General features: G+C 39.8%; 2 protein-coding genes, 10 non-coding genes and 1 pseudogene across 17 annotated transcripts in view; 3 read left to right on the top strand and 10 right to left on the bottom strand.

Annotated features, from left to right (window-relative positions):
* DARS2 (aspartyl-tRNA synthetase 2, mitochondrial) overlaps nt 1-10,347 on the top strand; it is a 24,491-nt gene extending 14,144 nt beyond the window's left edge. For 4 of the 5 annotated variants that reach the window (XM_067728676.1, XM_067728675.1, XM_067728673.1 and 1 more), the window contains exons 13-17: nt 209-361; nt 2,704-2,922; nt 3,126-3,236; nt 5,472-5,547; nt 6,847-10,347. In XM_067728676.1, coding sequence (XP_067584777.1) covers nt 209-361; nt 2,704-2,922; nt 3,126-3,236; nt 5,472-5,547; nt 6,847-7,061 — 774 coding nt within the window. In that variant the 3' untranslated portion in view covers nt 7,062-10,347. The remainder of the gene's footprint in view (nt 1-208; nt 362-2,703; nt 2,923-3,125; nt 3,237-5,471; nt 5,548-6,846) is intronic. The other variant, XM_067728674.1, reaches the window with a different exon arrangement.
* LOC137209331 (ADP-ribosylation factor-like protein 5A pseudogene) lies at nt 10,227-15,372 on the top strand (annotated as a pseudogene).
* Nucleotides 14,659-14,736, bottom strand: LOC137220317 (small nucleolar RNA SNORD81). Its single transcript, XR_010941620.1, has one exon. It is a non-coding gene; the product is annotated as a small nucleolar RNA SNORD81 (small nucleolar RNA).
* Nucleotides 14,881-14,956, bottom strand: LOC137220340 (small nucleolar RNA SNORD47). Its single transcript, XR_010941642.1, has one exon. It is a non-coding gene; the product is annotated as a small nucleolar RNA SNORD47 (small nucleolar RNA).
* Nucleotides 15,373-15,580: 208 nt separating the features above from the next.
* LOC137220344 (small nucleolar RNA snR60/Z15/Z230/Z193/J17) lies at nt 15,581-15,661 on the bottom strand. Its single transcript, XR_010941646.1, has one exon. It is a non-coding gene; the product is annotated as a small nucleolar RNA snR60/Z15/Z230/Z193/J17 (small nucleolar RNA).
* A 168-nt stretch (nt 15,662-15,829) lies between these two features.
* Nucleotides 15,830-15,913, bottom strand: LOC137220318 (small nucleolar RNA SNORD79). Its single transcript, XR_010941621.1, has one exon. It is a non-coding gene; the product is annotated as a small nucleolar RNA SNORD79 (small nucleolar RNA).
* A 362-nt stretch (nt 15,914-16,275) lies between these two features.
* Nucleotides 16,276-16,340, bottom strand: LOC137220375 (small nucleolar RNA SNORD78). Its single transcript, XR_010941673.1, has one exon. It is a non-coding gene; the product is annotated as a small nucleolar RNA SNORD78 (small nucleolar RNA).
* A 243-nt stretch (nt 16,341-16,583) lies between these two features.
* LOC137220343 (small nucleolar RNA SNORD44) lies at nt 16,584-16,644 on the bottom strand. The gene has a single exon (XR_010941645.1). It is a non-coding gene; the product is annotated as a small nucleolar RNA SNORD44 (small nucleolar RNA).
* A 306-nt stretch (nt 16,645-16,950) lies between these two features.
* LOC137220373 (small nucleolar RNA SNORD77) lies at nt 16,951-17,020 on the bottom strand. The gene has a single exon (XR_010941671.1). It is a non-coding gene; the product is annotated as a small nucleolar RNA SNORD77 (small nucleolar RNA).
* A 292-nt stretch (nt 17,021-17,312) lies between these two features.
* On the bottom strand, nt 17,313-17,391 carry LOC137220312 (small nucleolar RNA SNORD24). The gene has a single exon (XR_010941616.1). It is a non-coding gene; the product is annotated as a small nucleolar RNA SNORD24 (small nucleolar RNA).
* A 164-nt stretch (nt 17,392-17,555) lies between these two features.
* Nucleotides 17,556-17,617, bottom strand: LOC137220378 (small nucleolar RNA SNORD75). Its single transcript, XR_010941676.1, has one exon. It is a non-coding gene; the product is annotated as a small nucleolar RNA SNORD75 (small nucleolar RNA).
* Nucleotides 17,618-18,000: 383 nt separating this feature from the next.
* LOC137220342 (small nucleolar RNA SNORD74) lies at nt 18,001-18,080 on the bottom strand. Its single transcript, XR_010941644.1, has one exon. It is a non-coding gene; the product is annotated as a small nucleolar RNA SNORD74 (small nucleolar RNA).
* A 628-nt stretch (nt 18,081-18,708) lies between these two features.
* The window catches only part of ZBTB37 (zinc finger and BTB domain containing 37), a 28,777-nt gene continuing 28,525 nt past the window's right edge, over nt 18,709-18,960 (top strand). The window contains exon 1 of one of the 2 annotated variants that reach the window (XM_067728685.1): nt 18,709-18,741. The gene's annotated coding sequence lies outside the window, so the exon portion shown is untranslated. The remainder of the gene's footprint in view (nt 18,742-18,960) is intronic. The other variant, XM_067728686.1, reaches the window with a different exon arrangement.

Below are 18,960 nucleotides of genomic sequence, written 5' to 3' on the forward strand. Positions count from 1 at the left end.
CTCACCCTTCATTCCTTTTTTTTTTTTTTCATTTTGGTGAGATTAATTTTTAGATTCCTTTAGTATCGTTTTGAAGGGCTTTAGGGAGGGAATAGAGATAATCTCATGTACGTTCATTTTCTTTTGGAAACCAGAAATCTTTGTACTCCAGGAAAAATAAATCAACCCTGCTTTTTGAAAAATGTATAAGTCTTTTTCTTTGTCACAGGAAGTCTTACCTATATTCTTGAAAACCAATAACAACTGGAATTCTCCAGTTGCTAAGTTCATAATGGAGGAGCAAGGCTTGGGACTAATCAGACTGTTGGAGACCCAAGAGGAGGATGTGGTCCTGCTAACTGCCGGAGAGCATAAGAAAGCAGTAAGCAACATTACCTCCTGGCATCTGTGCTGTTGATGCTGAATGATGCCTCTCTTCTCCTGTGTGTACAGTACATATTTGAAATTGACTGTTAATTTCATAAATTGGAGCTGCTCTGCGTGAGTTTTTATGTCTTTTGGCACTGTAATAAAATGCACTGTATAAAAACTAGAGTTTTTTTCATCAGCTAACAGCCTACATTGGCATTGCTCACAGCGATTAGATCTGGCTCTAGGAAAGCCACTTAGGTAAAGAGCTATTGGTATTTGTTGTACAACTGTGAAAAAATATTTTCATTTTTGAAGTTTTACAGATTAAGAAAAGTTGGTTGTCCCAAACTTTTGTACATAATGCATTCCTGAAAATGTGGAGGGACAGATCAGACTGCTGGAGGGCTACTGGGCTGGCAGACACCCCTGGCCCTACTTGGTTGAGGCAGTAGCCTTTTTCCTCAGGAGCAGCAGCTGGGAGGTGGTGCAGGCTGCCATGCACTGGCTAAATCACCATTCTTCAGGAGACTTATGGAACAATGGATTTAACTTTAGAGATCATTATAAAATATACAAAGTGTGGTATAAAACTCAAACATGAATATTGAAAATATACTGTAAAGATCAAACATGATAAAAATTCATCCTTGGGAATTCCCTGGCAGTCCAGTGGTTAGGACTCGGCACTTTCACTGCCGGGGCCCAGGTTCAGTTCCTGGTTGGGGAACTAAGATCCTGCAAGCCATGGGGCGCAGCCAAAAATAAATAAATAAATAAATATTCATCCTTACACTACAGTATAATATGATATCCTTATAGTGTCTGATTAGTACTTTATCAAGTTCATTCTTCTAATTTATATTTGCACTGTGCCTATTTATCATTATATCTTCCAAAGGAAAAGTTTCAGAGTTCGGCTACAAAGCTAAATATAATCCACTGTCCTTACCTTTCCCTGCAATAGTAGAGTGAGGAAAGCTATGTAATTACAACTTTTCTTGATATTACACCCTTCTTTTTTTTTTTTGGCCACACCACGCAGCTTGTGGGATTTTAGTTCCCCGACCAGGGATTGAACCTGGGCCCTCGGAAGTGAAGCATGGAGTCCTAACCACTGGACTACCAGGGAATTCCCTACAGTCTTTTTTTTTTTAATTAATTCATTTATCAACATTAGTTTTTAATACCAGCCATAAGCCAGTACTGTTAAATTTGCTGGGGGATGCACCAGTTAATTACAAATTTTATTGTCAATGCATTTCTTAAAAAAGAATTTGGGATTTTGTATTAAAAATCCTGCTGCAAATTCATTTGGCTATTAAACTTTCCCCTGGCATGAACTAAAACTGCTCCTGTTCTCTTCCCAGAAAGGCATCACTCTAATTTCTATTGGGACTTCCTTGAGAGAATGCTAGAAAGCAGATTTACGAGGAATAACATTAGCATTCTGAAGATGTCACAGTGAAGGTGCCCTTTGTGGATATCTAAGTGTCAGATAGAATAGGCTACAGAGTGACACCCTGTGCATGTCTGCAGGCATGTCTCCTGTTCTGACTAATTGCCCTTTCTCAGGGATGCCCTGCCTGTCACCATTAGCACTTATCACAGCACTCTCTGTTTGGCCACAACTATTGCAAGTACTTGGTGTATATTAACTAACTTAATCCTCATGCCAACCCTATTGAGAGAAGTATTGATACTGTTACCATTTTAAAAGATAAGAAAACTGAGGCACAGAGGTTGAGAATTTGTTCACACTCACACAGCTAGGAGGTAGAGGAGAGGAGCCAGGTTTCTAACCCACAAAGTCCAGGTCCAGAAGTCACCTTCTTAATGTAACCTCTAATCCATACTGTCTGTCTAATAACAGCCAACATTATTGAACATTAAGTGTGTTCCAGGCTCTCATCAGTTCCTCACCACAACCCTTCAGGAACAGTAAGGAAATAATAATCATAATAGCTGGTTCGTATTAGAGAGCTTATCTGACTTGATCTTCACAACAGTCTTTGGAGTAGATATTTCTATCTCCATTTTACTATGGAAAAAGGTGCAGAGAAGTTAGTCAGTCGCCAAAGTGAGATACAGACCCAGGTTAATCAAGCTCTGATACCTGTGTTCTCAGTCACTGTGTTGGCAGATACTCACCAAGTCGGCTGAGTCTGACGATTCTCAACCATGTCGCAGTCAGATCATCCTCAGATCTTTCTCTCCTGACAGGCTAAGAGCATCTCATCTGTAAATTGGCTAATCCTTTCTCAGAGAAAGGCCTGGCTTTAGAATCCATGTTGTGTCATTTTCTGCCTACTCTGTCACAGCAGTTAGCTCAACGTTCGTATCTTCTGTTTGCAGTGCTCTTTGTTGGGAAAATTACGACTGGAGTGTGCTGACCTTCTAGAAGCAAGAGGAGTGGCGCTTCGTGACCCAGCTCTGTTCTCTTTCCTTTGGGTTGTGGATTTCCCCCTCTTCTTTCCCAAGGAGGAAAATCCCGAAGAGCTGGAGACAGCCCATCACCCGTTTACTGCTCCCCACCCCAGTGACATCCACCATCTTTACACTGAGCCCCAAAAGGTAACATATCTATACTTCCAAGTTAAAAGGAAATATGGAAACAAGGCAAAGAACTTCAGGTTTCATAGTCTGACCCAGTTCTAGAAGCCCCAGTAGAAATTGCTGGGTTTAAGCCATTGTATCTAAGTAGCTACAGGGTCTTCAACGTACAGAACAGAAAACCAGAGATTTTCTCTAACATAGAGGCTCTTTGAATCTTCTAGGTCCGTAGCCAACACTATGACTTGGTTTTAAATGGCAGTGAGATAGGAGGTGGTTCTATCCGAATTCATGATGCAGAGCTACAGCATTACATCCTGGCAACAGTACTAAAGGTAACATCATCTTCTAACTTGGCCTTTGTAAAAAACTGTAATATTTGTCTGTTTTGTTAAAATTTGTTATGAATGGAGGATTCACTAGATATAGAATAGTATCTGCTTATTTCTCTACCTTTAGTGTTTGAAAAATAAATAATAATATGTATTTTTTAGTGACTACTATATGCCAGGCACTAGGTACCTTATACACATGGACACATTTAATCCTCACAGTTACTTTTTTTTTTTTTAATTTATTTTTGGCTGCACTGGGTCTTTGTTGCTGCGCATGGGCTTTCTCTAGTTGTGGTGAGCGGGGGCTACTTTTCGCTGCGGTGCACGGTTTTCTCGTTGCGGTGGTTTCTCTTGTTGCAGAGCACGGGCTCTAGGCACGTGGGCTTCAGTAGTTGTGGCTCGTGGGCTCTAGAGCACAGGCTCAGTAGTTGTGGTTCGCGAGCTCTAGACGCAGGCTCAGTAGTTGTGGCACATGGGCTTAGTTGCTCCGTGGCATGTGGGATCTTCCCAGACCAGGGCTCAAACCCATGTCCCCTGCATTGGCAGGTGGATTCTTAACTACTGCGCCACCAGGGAAGTCCCTCACAGTTACTTTTTAAATTAAGACCTTCATTCTACTCATTTTAAAGGTAAGAAACTGAGGCAGATGAATTAATTTGCCCAAAGTCACACAGCACAGAAGCTGAGCCAGGATTCGAATCCAGGCAGGTTGGTTCTTGAACCCAAGCTCCTAAACTCCTAACCACTGCACTGCTCAAAAAAGGATGCAGTCTGAAATGACTGAAAATGTTGATAATGCTAGAGAAAGAGAGAAAGGTTTGAAAGGATTTTATGTCACTTAGTATTTGAGGTGGGGGTAGATTTTAATGACAGAGAGTGGGTTAGTCAGAATTTTCAAAAGAAGAGTCTCTATAGATGCAAGCCTAAGAATCTGCAGTTTGTTGATGACTCTTTAGGAGGCTAGGATAGATTTTAGGAAGGCAAATGTCCAAGAGTCTGATCCTAAAAGATCATTTTGTGGGATTAACTAACAGGGGTGAGGTGGGATAGAGGAACTTTATTTCTTTTTTTTTTATATAAATTTATTTATTTTATTTATTTATTTTGGCTGCGTTGGGTCTTCGTTGCTGTGCACGGGCTTCTCATTGCCATGGCTTCTCTTGTTGTGGAGCACGACTCTAGGCACGCAGGCTTCAGTAGTTGTGGCTTACGGGCTCAGTAGTTGTGGCTCATGGGCTCAGTATTTGTGACTCGCGAGCTCTAGACGCAGGCTCAGTAGTTGTGGCACATGGGCTTAGTTGCTCCGTGGCATGTGGGATCTTCCCGGACCAGGGCTCAAACCCATGTCCCCTGCATTGGCAGGTGGATTCTTAACCACTGCGCCACCAGGTAAGTCCCAGGAACTTTATTTCTAAGAATAGGATTGGAGAACTCTACACCAAATTCCCCCTTTAGCTTTAAAAACATTGCAAACTCCCTTGACTTTTCTCCTCTTAAGCCAAAGCCCCTAGTGTTTCCCAGCCTATTTTTTTCATTCCTTTCAAGCTTCTCAAAATGTCAGTGAGAATACATTGCTTCCACTTCTTCCCTACCCACCAGTGTTTCTCAGCCCTTCTGCACATTAGAACAGAATCACCTGGAAAGCATTAAAAACAAACAAAAAATACACTCACTGCTCCTTACCAGACCAATTAAATAAAAAGCTCTAGATGTGAAGCTTGGGCATTTGTTTCTTAAAAGCTTGCCACTTGATTGTGATCTGTAGACTGGTTAGGGAACCATTTCAGACACATTTTCAACATTTCTACAGGCATTGCCTCACAAAAGTAACTTGCACAGTCACCAAATCCAGCGGTCTGTTGTTGGCCCACACGCCATCCCACCTTCTGGCAGCATCAGCATTGTTGCCCTTCTAATAACGTTCTCTCCTCTTGGTCCCTCTGACAGATCCTGTTCCTTCTTTCATCCTACCTTTCTGAGGCCACATCTCCATGTCCTTAATTGGTCTTACCCTGTCTGCATTACCAGCATAATAATAGCTGCATTTACTGAGCCCCAGACATTTCCCTGCATGTTGTAGTATCAGTGACTTGTCATATTCTCTTGCTAAACTGTAAACCTCTTAAGGTACTTTTTTAACTCAACTTTTATTTTCCCTTTAGCAACTAATTGTATTGTGTGGCACCTAGTGGACCCTCAGTGTGTATTTAAATTGAATTATCTTTTGAATTTCAGGAAGACGTGAAATTGCTCTCCCATCTGCTCCAGGCTTTAGATTATGGGGCGCCCCCTCATGGAGGAATTGCCATAGGTAAACAATCTGTCCTTTTACAAGCTAAATTTAATTCTGTATTTAATTCTGTAGCTCTAAGTGTCAAATTTGGACGCTCAGCTTATGGGGAAAGGGTGAGGTTAGGGGGAGTGGAGGAGTAAAGAGGGTAGGGGGTGAGCCCAAGGGTTCTAAAGAATTTAATTTGGTGTTTTTCATTTTGATGACTTTTTTTTTTTTTTGGCCACACCATGTGGCTTGTAGGATCTTAGTTCCCCAACCAGGGATTGAACCCGGGCCCTCAGCAGTGAAAGCACCGAGTCCTAACCACTGGACCACCAGGGAATTCCCTGATGATATACTTTAAAAATGTATTTAACCATTAATAAAGATAAAACTTAACTGATAATTTGCATTTGAAAGATTTTTAATAGAATGAAACTACAGTCTTAAGTCAACATTGCTCAAATCCCTGGAGGCTCACAGACAAATTCATAAGAGTGTGAAAAGTACTGCTCCACAGTATTCAGCTTGTGCGAAAGTAGGAATATGCCAGTGCCTTTTTTTTTTAATTAACTTTTATTGGAGTATAGTTGCTTTACAATGTTGTGTTTGTTTCTGCTATACAGCAAAGTGAATCAGCTATGTATATACATATATCTCCTCTTTTTTGGATTTCCTTTCTATTTAGATTACCACAGAGCATTGAGTAGAGTTCCCTGTGCTGTACAGTAGGTTCTTATGTGGAAACTAGAAAAATGATACAGATGAACTTATTTGCAAGGCAGAAATACAGACACAGACGTAGAGAACAAACGTATGGATACCAAGGGGGAAGGGGAGGGTGGGATGAATTGGGAGACTGGGATTGACATATATACACTACTATGTATAAAATAGATAACTAATGAGAGCCAGTGCCTTTCTGATGGCCTTGGTTGCTCACACTGCTTGTTTTATCAAACAAGGAAGAATGTGAGAAGTTCTAGGTAGCTTACCTAGATTGTAGGCTCTCAACAATAGGGACTTCCTTCTGTGTTTTTGGAGTCCCCTGCACAGCACTTAATTTTGTTCAACCTTCAGTAAGCCCTTGCTCAGGACTCATTAATTGCTGTGACTATTAATCCCAGTAGCATGTGAATATTAGTCCTGAGCACTTTTCTGGAATGAGATAAAAGAAACCTCTCATACAAACAAAAGTTCTCTAAAAAGGCAGGGAACTATGCTTAGCTGCAACTTATTAAAGGTTCTTACTTAAAAGTTTTCTACAACCTTTATAGAAAAATTAAGTCACCCCCAACCTTAGGTTACATTCTCATCTATTAACTTTGTATTTTACAGGGTTAGACAGACTGATGTGCCTTGTCACTGGAGCGCCAAGCATCAGAGATGTCATAGCCTTCCCCAAATCTTTCCAGGGGCATGACCTTATGAGCAATGCCCCAGATTCTATCCCGCCTGAGGAACTGAAGCCCTATCATATCCAGGTCTCCTGGCCAACAGACTCAGAAACAAAAAAGAGTTCATTGAATCATCCATGCCATCCAGAAAGTTGAGCTTTTGAGTTTTGTCCTCTTTGCTTCCCCAAGGCTAAAATCAGATCTGGAGTTCAGCCACAGATCTGACTTCAAGTTTTTAAATGGAAGGAATCCAGGCAACATTCTTCACCTCAATGAAGAAACAGACAAAAGGTATCCAATTTTAACGAGAGCATGCATTATTAGGATTATTTTATTTGGGACTTTTTTGAAGTTTCTTTTTACTTGGAGAGGTGTGAAACATGGCTTTTTGACAGAGTAACATAATGGCATAGTGTTTTCTAATCATGTTTTTCATACCCCGATAGTAGATTGTTCTCTTAGGACAGAGGTAATCAAACCATATGTGAAATGTGGGAAGATTCTTGCCCCTTTAGACTGGTCCATTGATGGAGGGGTCAGTTCAACCAGCCTCATCAAGAGAATCCTATAAAGGAAGCTGGATAATGACACTTCAGCTATCAACATAATATAGTGAGAAGCAACATGATATAAAGTAAAAAATCACTGAAATAAAAGTCACAAGATCTTAATCAGTGCTTTACCTTGCAAGTTGTATAAACCTCTCTTAGCGTCCCTTCCTGCATGTGTGAAATGTAAGCAGTACTTGCCCTGGCTCCCTCACTGGCCTCTTCTTGCCAGAATCCTAGGAGATAATATATGTGGAAGATAGTGTGAGTAAAACTGCTTTGAAAAACTTTAAAGCATTACTTAAATGTAAGATGGTGATATTATTATCCATCTGTAAACAGTATACAGATATATCTATGTATTTTATAGTTTAAGGTTAAACAAAATGACATCTGTGGTAAAAGGAAAACAGTAATTTCATTAATCAGTATTCTGCTTATATTTCTATTTTTTAAAATAATCATTAATCCCTGAATAACACTTTCCCTCAATTATAAGTAACTGAAAATATTAATTGACCTTAAACCAACCTCAAATGTAGAAAAGTGAACACTGAAACTCATCGTGATTTTCTTACATGTTCTGTTGACACAAATAAAGGCTTATAATTAATTAGCAGTTATAAAATGGGAATAAGGCCTTGATTAATGACATTGTTCTTTTCTACTTTATCTTCACTTTTGCCTTGACATTCTTTTGATTTACAATTTACACCAAATATCAGTCTTATATTCCAGCCTATTTTTCTCAGTGCTGTAAGCAGTTTGATACTACAATCTTTCTGTTTGAAAATAAAATCAGCTTTGCTTCCAGGTCTAATTTGTTATGCTCAATAGGCTGTGAAGAGTGTGCCCTTCACTGATGCCATTAAGTGGAGCTTTTCCCAAAAGTTTGTCCTTTAACCCAGTCTCTCCCCATTTGTGGATGTACTCTGGAGCCAGAAAATTCTTGCTGGCAGAGTTCTTATGGTGAGAAAGGCATCCAACTCTGCCTACCCTTTCTCAGTGGAGGGAATTTCTAGAGATGCCCTTTATTAGGAAAGAAAATGCAACTTTACATTCATTTACCCCACATCTGCATTACCTAGTTTCTAAATATAATAAATTTACTATTAACTGTTTAGAACCTAATTCTGACCAAAATATTGTCTTTCTATCCTGGAAATGAGAGTTACAGAAGATACCCAAAATCCAGAGACTATTTTCTAGGCTACAGACACCAAAGGCCCCAAGTCCCCAGATGTCATACAATCTCGTGTTGGCATCACAGAGACCTAGTCACTTTGGGCATCACTCAGCTTTTCTTCAGTCCTGCCTGTCAGGAAAAAGAAAAGCTTTTTCTGAAATCCAGGGAAATGTCACTATTTTTTTTGGCCACACCACGCAGCTTGCGGGATCTTAGTTCCCTGACCAGGGATTGAACCCAGGCCCTCAGAAGTAAAAGCGTGGAGTCCTAACCACTGGACTGCCAGGGAATTCCCATTAATTAAATATTTTCTCAAAAATAAAGAACCTAGTTACTGATAAAGTTGGAAACAACACAACCAGAGTTTTGGAACACACAAACTGATTGTAAACTGTAAGCCAGGTTTCAGTTCCAAGTCCAATCTCCCCAGCCTCCTAGGGAATTTAGATTTATTCTATGTTGCAAGTTTTAAAAACAAAGTAAGCAACTGCCAGCTACAATATCGATAGTTATTACTGGCTTCAAGAGAGCTTTGTCTTATGAGCAATTTCTCCTTGTTGGGAAGAGATGTGTTAGATGATGAGTGTGACGTTTTATGCTCGTGGGCTTTGGCTTTTATGTCATTTTATGCTCATGGGCTTTGGCGGAATAAAACAATGCATCTATACAGCTGCACTGTCTTTTCCCAGAGTTCCCCTCTCTGAAGAACCAGAACTGTGACACTGATCACATTCCTTGCTGCTGATTTTTTGTTAAGCCTAACTCATCCTAAAGATGCTGCCTTAAGGATACTTTTTTCTTGTTTCATGGAAAGTGAGTTATTTCATGACATGAGAAATAACCAGTACACAATAAAAATATTAGATGGGATACCTGTATAATAATTGCATATGTAAGGCATACATTAAGTGCACTTCTAAGTCAGTCTTCTGTGTTTAAGACGATGGACTTAGTAGAAACAACTTGAGTTGGACATAACTGGATTTAATTCCTGGCTTTAACACTCTCTAGTTATGCAACCTTGGCCCAGTCATTTAACCTCTTTAGGCTCCTGTATCTTTACCTAGAATAGCAGTTCTCAAACATTTTGGTCTCAGGACTACTTACACTCTAAAAATTATTGAGGATCCCAAAGAGTTCTATATAGCTCTTTTATTGTAGCAGGAATTAAGATTTAAGATTAAGATTTAACCCATTACATGCTAGCAAAAATAGTACATTTTTATTTTTAAATTATTTTCCCAAACAAAAATTAGTGAGAAGAGTGACATTGTTTCCGCAGATCTTTTTGATTTCTGGTTTAACAAAAGATACTGGATTCTCATATCTGATTCTGCATTCCATCTGTTGTGATATGTTGTTTTGGTTGAAATAGCTGAAGAAAATTTGGTCTCACATAAATATGAAGTTAGAAGAGCGAGGAGTATTTTAATAGCCTTCTCTGAAAATTATGGATATTCTTCTTTGATACTACACCAAAACTTGACAGGTTTCTTAAAGGTTAGTTGCAATGTGTAATCTGCAATCATATTGGTAAATTTTTCTAAAATCCATTGGTCTGTCTTATATTTTGAATACAACTGTGTTATGCATGGTTTTGTAACACTGCACATTGATCATCTGAAAAATACTGGATCACTGAATTATGCAGATCGTCCAGGTGTTGACAAATTTCATTAAACAATATCTAAAAAATCACATTGATTAACATCATGACTGATCTCATCCTAAGTCTTTAAGTATGGAGGTGTAAGTGCACAGTGACAGATACAAGCTTTCCAAAATTGTAATTTTCATTTGAAAGCTTGAATTTTATCTTTGACAACTAATACCATCAGATTTTTTCCCAAACTCATTTGTTTTTTGAGAAAATATCTGCCAGTATCTGTGGCCTGGGCTTTGGTCTCTCTCCAGTTCCAAGGAAGAGGCTGAGACTCTGGCGCATCTCTGCCTTCCCTTCTGCCTGAGTGGGAGAGGCCAGGTGGCCCTGGTGGCTGGAGGGGGCCTGCTGCCTAAGAACGTGTATTCTCTTCACCAGGATAGGGAGACTGTTCAACCACCAGGAGCACATACTTATCATTGTTGGACTGCATAATGCAGAGAGAACTACCATCCTTTACCAGTTTTCTGTGAATGAAGTTGTACATGCATCCCTTACAATAGGAAGCAATGTAGAAGAAATAGTGATTAATAATACACATTTCATAATGTGGGATACTGGTGGCCAAGAGTCTCTTCGTTCTTCCTGGAACACTTCTTACACTAACAGAGTTTGTAATAACTGTTGTGGACAGTACAGACAGAGAAAGGATTGCTGTAACTGAGAAACTCTATAAAATGTTAGCCCACAAAGACCTAAGGAAAGCTGTATTGCTGATTTTTGCTAAAGAACAAGATGTTAAAGAATGCATGGCTATAGTAGAAATCTCCCAGTTTTTGAAAATATTTCTGATATATATTAAAGATCATTTGTGGCATATGCAGGTATTCTGTGCTCTTACTGACCAGGGATTATGCCAAGGACTTGAATGGATGACATCATGATTTAAGATTAGATGATCTCTACTGCCCTCTTCTCGTAGCTTTTGTATAATTGAAAACTGCAAAAATTAATAGTTTAGATATATTTACAATGAACCGATTTAAACTTTTTCTATAAGAAGAAAAATTAAGACCACTTCTTTGAAAACAAAGATGAACTCTCACCTTCCAATCTGCTTTCTCATTAGTTCCTTCCAAAGCAAGGTTTTAAAGCTGTGATGGACATTTTTCTCATAATGAATCTCTCAGGACATTGTATAAGCTGTGTTAAGTACAAAGGGAGAGGGGGAGAGGAAGACACTTTTGAGTCTTATTATCAGTATAATCCTCCCTAGTTGAATGTTCTCTTATTTTCCCACTAAGTCAAAATGCAGATCACAGATATTCGGTTTCCAATATTTTAAAATGTAATGTTACTTATGAAAAGTATTTTGCATAAGGTTGTATATGTATTGTGTGTATACAGCAAGTTCAAGTTAATGACTTTATGTTCTTAAGAAAAGTGAATAACACAAAAATTAATAATATCCTTACTTATGAGTACTGGCATTGGTGTTAGAGACATTTTACAGGTATCCTCTGTATTCTCTGTATTGTACTAACCAACCCCAAACCATTGAGCTGCCCTTTAAAGAAAAAAAGGAAAAAGCTTGACATTTTGTACCTAATTTTTTGGTTGATCAAATCACATACATAGAAACATGTAATCCAAATGAGTGGATTACCTATCAAAGTCTTGGCTTAGTAGTACAAATAGGCAGAATTACACATTGAGCAATTATCACATTCTTCCCTTTGTTGGGCCTTATGCCATGTAAGTTACTGAGTACAGGCACATCTTTTATTGCACTTAGCTTTTTTTTTTATTGTGCTTTACAGATAATGCATTTTTTGTTTTATGGCAACCCCGAGTCTAGCAAGTCTATCCACTCCATTTTTCCAATAGCATTTGCTCACTTGTCTCAGTGTCACATTTTGGTAATTCTTGCAATATTTAAAGCTTTTTCATTATTATATTTGCATTGGGTATCTGTGATCAGTGATCTTTGATGTTACTACTATGACTCACTGAAGGCTGAGATGGTTAGCATCTTTTAGCAGTCAAGTTTTGTTTCATTTCGGCTGCGCCTCGTGGCTCACAGGATCTTAGTTCCCCGGTTCAATCCCTGAACCGGGGCCACGGCAGTGAAAGTGTCAAGTCGTAACCACTGGACTGCCAGGGAATTCCCAGCAGTCAAATATTTTTAAAGTATGTTTAACACAATATTAAAATCTACTATACTTTTTTTAATGTACATCTTTTTTAAAGATATAATGCTATTGCACACTTAGACTATAGTGTACACATAACTTTTACATGTACTGGGAAAGCAATTCTGTGACTTGCTTTATTGTGATGGTCTGGAACTGAACTCACAATTATTTCTAAGGTGTGCCTATTAAGTGTAAATCCACTAATCAGCCAGTCGTGATAAAAGTTATCAAGTGATTTTTTTTTTCAGCATTAATTGAAAACCATTGTGTGAAATGTCATCCCAGAGAATTATCACCATATATTATCAAATTTAGCAAGAGTCTTCCTGGGTATTTAATTATATGTCAAGCATTTAAAGTGAACTTGAGATAAAAGCGTATTTTCCAAGCAATGAAGATAATTTAATTTGAAATCTTATTGCTTAGAAGTTGGAATAGTTTGAGGGTTTTTTTGTAAGTTTTATCTTCTTACACTACTTAATACTTTTAAGGATTTGGTTTAAAACTGATCAACATGCTGTATTTTTACTAAGTAACTTGGCCCAACATACCCTTTGTTTGCTTAGGGTTTTTTCCCAGTATCTTAAAGTTGAAGGTATTTTTGTTACACTACCTTACCCTTGTTTTAAAACATATTTTTGGATACTTTTTATATATCTTTTATGCCTTGAAAAGCTGCAGGCTAATCCAAACTGTCATGTTTTAGAATATTCAAGAAATAGCTACTCTTCTTTTAGATTTCATTCAGAATTTTGATGAGTAATAGCACATACAATGTTGACAGAAATTTTCTAATATGAAATAATCCAAGCAGGCATGGGAGATCAGTAGACCCACTATAGTACTATACCTCTAAGAGACCCGAGCATCCATGGATTTTGGTATCCACAGGGGGACCTGGAACCAACCCCCCAGATACCAAGGGGTAACTAACACTTTAATATTTGGTCAACTTGCAGGGAGTTTCCTGGTGGTCTGGTGGTTAGGATTAGGTGCATTCACTGCTGTGGCCCGGATTCAACCTCAGGGGCAACAGAGATCCCACGTTTCACAGCGCAGCCAAAAAAAATCTTGTCAACTTGCTTTTATATATAAACTGGTGTTTTGACTAGTTTTTAGAATAGTGTTTCAGTCAGTGGGAGTTTGAAGTAAACGTTTTGGCATGCAACTAAGATTTAAAACCCCAATTTAATGTTCCTACACACTCAAATGCCAAATTAGAAAGCAAGCTGAAATTTAACTGGCAGGTTATTTACTTTTTAGGTGTTCCCAGAGCTAATGGTTTCCTTGGTATTTAGGAACTAACCAGCAACTCACTAGTTCACTAATTTTCTCGTTAACTTGAACAAACATTCCCCCCCTCCCAGAAATTTGCAGAACAAGTACCCATTTTCTGAAGGACATTATAACCACAGTATTACTGATCTCATTCTTAAAGATCTCACTGTTCTAGGTTTTTCAATATGCATCTTCTAAATAGCACTGAAACCAATTCCTACACCAGTTTCCGCATCAACACTTGCCAGACCCAATCACCCTGGTGCTTACTACAGCAAATGGAGATTTTTCCCAGTTTCTGCACTCCTACCACTTAACATAAAGAGCTTCTGCTTTCCTCTGCAATTTTCAACAATGTATTTTAATGACTTAATTGCCCATTTTGGAAATTAAGGATCATTAAAGTTCCTGTGTTCTTTCAACATTTTCATTCCTACGGAACTTTCTTGCACAGCACAAAGGTGGTTCAAGCTCATCTTTCACTTTTCCAGCCTCAGGCTACAATTCCAATGGTTGGTTTTCAACTGTGACAAACTGACCCAGGCACTTCACATTAAATCACAGAAAATTTCTGCAAAAAATATGCCGTTGGGTCAATTACAAAAATGTCCTATTTCCCTTCGTTCATCTCATTAAATTGAAATGAGCACACTTCAGATGGTTCATAAATATTTATTAAAATTCAAAGTTGGAGAATTCCCTGGTGGTCCAGTGGTTAGGGCTCTGTGCTTCCACTGCAGGGGGCACAGGTACAATCCCTGGTGGGGGAACTAAGATCCTACAAGCCACATGGTGTACAGCATGGCCAATAAATACAATAGGCTTTAAAAAAAATTGAAAGTTGTTTCCTCTCCTATCCCATGAGCATCCATCCAGCTGCCTGCAAGAACAGAGAAACCATTTTAAGTCCCATTTCCATGCCAATTCTAATTGCATTTGGGATACACAGAATTATCAGATCTTTGAACATCATCAAGCAATCAGTGAGAGAGTTCAAGTTGGGGTGAGATCATCATGTATTCTGGAACCAAACAGTACTGATATTTTCAAGCCTCACCTGTCAACCGTTAAGATGCATGACTGCTGTCATAAATGCCCTGAAAAATAAAGACCATATATGTCAAACCACAGTAGAAGGGAAAAAACTTGTGATACTTGTTGATAAAGTAACCTCAGAATCAAAATGGAACGGTTTTACAGTGATATCATTCTATTCATTTGGCAGAATCATCACATCACTGGTTACATTCTAACTCACCATATATACCATAGACTGACTGACCTTGAAATCTTCAGGGTAACACATGTGCCTGTTTGAAAATGAAAAATAAAAGCCTTGTTTAAAATTTGCCCTTTCTCCCATTTTTTGTAGCCGATTTTTAAATTTTTCAAAGAATTCTAGGGCAGTGAACCTATTCTGTGCAAGGTAGATCTTTGTCACAATACATTTGTCCAAACCCAGAGAATGTACAACACCATGAGTGAACCCCAACGTACTACTGGACTCTGGGTGAAAAAATGTGTCAACATAGGTTCAAAATTTTAAGTCCCACTCTGGTGGTAGATGATGATGGGGAGGATGCTATATGGGAACCTACTGTTCAATTTTGCTATGAATCTAAAACTGCTCTGAGAAATGACTATCAAAAATAATCCGCTAAATTATTCATTCTGGTGTAATCTATAGTATACGCCATAAAAATTTCCTCACGTTAGCCTGTTCTTATCCAGAATGTAAATTCCTAATCCTGAAATTAACAGTACAGAACATCTGCATGCGCCGTTACACTTATCCAAATCCCTGAATATTTCTGTGAGACAGTGGCTGGTTTCCACTTTCATGGGTATATAAACAGAATTGTTGCAGCCAGATACATCAGATAGGAGCGAAAGACAGTATTTGCTCATCACTGTTAGTCTGCTGAACTATGTTATCATCATTGTATCGGCTTTATACCACAAAACACAGAAACCAAACTTGAGACTTCAATACCTTTGCTTAAAAGGTCTTGCTCCCTGCGTTGTAGCCAGTACCTCTCTTGTCACCTGCAAAAATTTAATGAAATTTAATCAAACTGAATAGGTAGTTAATAGGTAGATTTCAAAAATTTTCCAGATACCGTTTCAGTATTTAAAAATCTTCATTCTTTGTCAGAGAGATTCCCATCTGTTGAATTTTTAAAAAATCATCACTAACAGCATCTTGCTCAGTAACTAGATAAGACTAATAAAACATACATACCTTTATATAGAAGATCTCCAAAATTTGCACCTGCAAAGAAGTATTTCTTTAAACACACTTCACAACAGCTTAACACTAAAGCCTGTTTATTTCTCAACGGTCCAACACCAGAAAACACTAACATAGGTCAACAACTACTAAGACCAGCACATTTTCGGAATATAAACCCAAATGCCAGGAGCCAAAGAACTGTTTTCATGTCTTACCCCAAGCAAGCCATCCATAGATAAAAACGTGTACCCAGGATCTATGAGAGAAATGATACACCTTTCATTAAAATGTCAATCTTATTGTTAAATTCTTCTCACATTTGTCACAGGGTTCTTCAGTGTTAGATTTGTCTACATGCTCATTTCAGGTCAGACATTTGCTCAACATCATTACAAAAACCCTGTTCAGAGCATGCTCAACATGCACTTGCAAACCAGACAGGAAATTAGCTTGGTAGTTAAGCATTCCACTTTATCAGCATTCTCAGTTAACAGTTGAGGTTACTAAATTGTTTTTAACATTAATGCTTACCAAAAAGTTGGCCCGGACAGGTCAAGGATTCAAGTCCACCTAAGAAATGAGAGTGGTTTTATAACAGCCAAATCAATTTTCTCCCCACAAATCTAAAAAGTGCCTGAAATCAGATAGAGCTAATTAAGACCTTCATGTTCAGTCAGTATTTGCTTATCATCACACAGGCTGCTCTCACAAATTAAGACAGTACAAGGATCTGGCTTTTATTTAATGTATTCAGCACACTGTTCAAGCACTTTATGGGAAGACTGCTTCCTGTGCATTAGAAGGCAACCCTAAAAAGCCATTAGTGGCATTCTTTGTCATGCTTGCCCTGTCACCAATGTTTAGTTCAGTTACAATTTTACTTACCCCTTGAACTTTCAGCTTAGTGCCTACATAGTGCTTAACTTCCTGCATAGTGCCTACAAAAAGAAAAACTAGTTAGTAGTGGTATTTTACTTACACTATCAGCAAAAGTTTTACTAACTCAGATACAACAAACAAATGGTATTATCTTTTTCATGATTCAGTCTGTTGAACTATGCAACAGTCATAGTGTCTGTTTCTTCAGATTCCCCCTCATACTAAATATAAAACTAGAGTGCAGCAATTTAAGTTTGAAAAAAAGGTGAGGAAAACCCTAATATAAGCACCAACATTGACTTGGCAATTTGTAACCCCTTATAAAAAGAAAAGAATTCAAAGTACTAGATAAACATGGACTATAAAAAAGGTTTCTCACCTGTTTGCCCATGGATACAGCATTAATCTTGTGCTTTAAGACCTGGGAAGAAAACAGTTTCATATAAACTTGGGTGCAATCTCTATGTTCTCTAAACCACCATTTTGTGTGCCTCAGTTAGCATAATGGTGGTAATTCTCGTCACCCTCACAGTCAAGAGTAGCAAATAAACTGTCATCATTGTGGCACATTCACTGGACTTTCAATCTAACTTCCCTTTTTCAGGGAATCTCAGTAACTCACCCCAGCAGCGGTTCTCATTCCTTTGGTACACAACTAGAAAATAAACAAAGAATAATCCAATAAAACATGCTGTGCTGCTAAGTTAATCGCTAATGTCGTTAAGCAGTTAAGCCTCAGAATAGAATTTTTCAGAAATCCCTTCTGCCCACTACTCTTAAAACATCACAGGCTTAGCATAAAGACCACATCTAAGCAGATTTCATTCTTCCCACTGTAGTTAGCCGTTACTTACCCGTCCACCAGAAGCCATCAAAAGCCACATTGCATTCATGCCTGGCACCGTTCCTAGGAAAGATTAGGTATTTAAAAAACTAATTTTGTTTTAAACCTAAGTTTAAACCTTACGTCGTTTCCATACCATGTAAGCAAGTCGTTTCCACCACCCATAATTGCGCGAGAGCATTCCACATAATTAAGATTAAGAACCACTGACGGAAATAATGGTGCAGTGCGGAATGCAGCCTTTAGAGAACCACGTGGCCTTCCTGAGAGCAAGTGGCTGAAGGAGACTCGGGCCGAAGTCTTTAACAAAGACCCACTCGGTGACTCGGCACGCGCCGCCATCAGAGCCGTTGGCATTCATCAACAGTCTCAGATGTCCCTACCAACACAGGCTTCATCAGAGGCAGAGCCCGCGAGCCCGCGTTTTTCCGCAGTTCGGCCCAACAACCCGAGGAGTATAATTAGGTCGCGCCCGCACCCAACTCGCAATCCTCCACCATCTTCATCTTGTGAACCGTGCGAAGGCCTGCGACTGGCCTAGAAATGCCAGCCGTCTTAAAAAGATCGTAACTGCCAAGAGCTGGAGGCCTCTCAGGTTAAGAACTTACTTAACAGCACACAAAAGACACACATACCAAGAGCCGTCTCGTACTTTCTAAAGACCGAGATGGCGTCCAGGCGCCTGTATATAAGGATTCTATTCCATGACGTCATGACGCAGACTCTCCGCCAGCGTCGGCTTCAATTCCTCCCCCTCTCATTCTCTTCCTCCTTCAGCAGCACCTCCGTCCAGTCCTCTAAGCCCGCCCCTAGGCCCCGCCCCCTGGCCGCGCCCCGGGGCGGGGACACGACCGCCCACGTGATGCAGGGCTCCCCACCCTCCTACGGACTGAGGAGGAGGGGAAGAGAGGGGAGGGGGCGCGAGGGACGGAAAGCGCTGGGGAGGGGGAAGGGGGGCGGTGTAAGGGTGAGCGATTTCCTTCCGGCACGTCGCCCGCTCCGGGGGAGGGGGTGGGGGGTTTCACTTCCGGGACGGTGTTCCGGCCCATTCCGGCCCATTTCCACCCCCGGAGGTAGGTGCTGCTCCTTGACTGGGCTCGGGCCCCGCACAGCAGTCCCGCTGCCCTGCACTGGGGCCGCCTCGCCCGGTCTCCGCCGCAGCCTGCTCCTGGGGCGCTCAGCCATCTCCCTCCACCCCGCCTCAAGGCACCCGGAGACCTTCCACCCGCTTGGCCCCGGGCCGGGCTGAGCTGCCGGACCCGCCCCCTCGTGGGCCCCTCCCTCAGGACCCC

Source organism: Pseudorca crassidens, chromosome 2, assembly GCF_039906515.1.
Source record: "Pseudorca crassidens isolate mPseCra1 chromosome 2, mPseCra1.hap1, whole genome shotgun sequence".
In the NCBI taxonomy this organism is placed as follows: Eukaryota; Metazoa; Chordata; class Mammalia; order Artiodactyla; family Delphinidae; genus Pseudorca; species Pseudorca crassidens.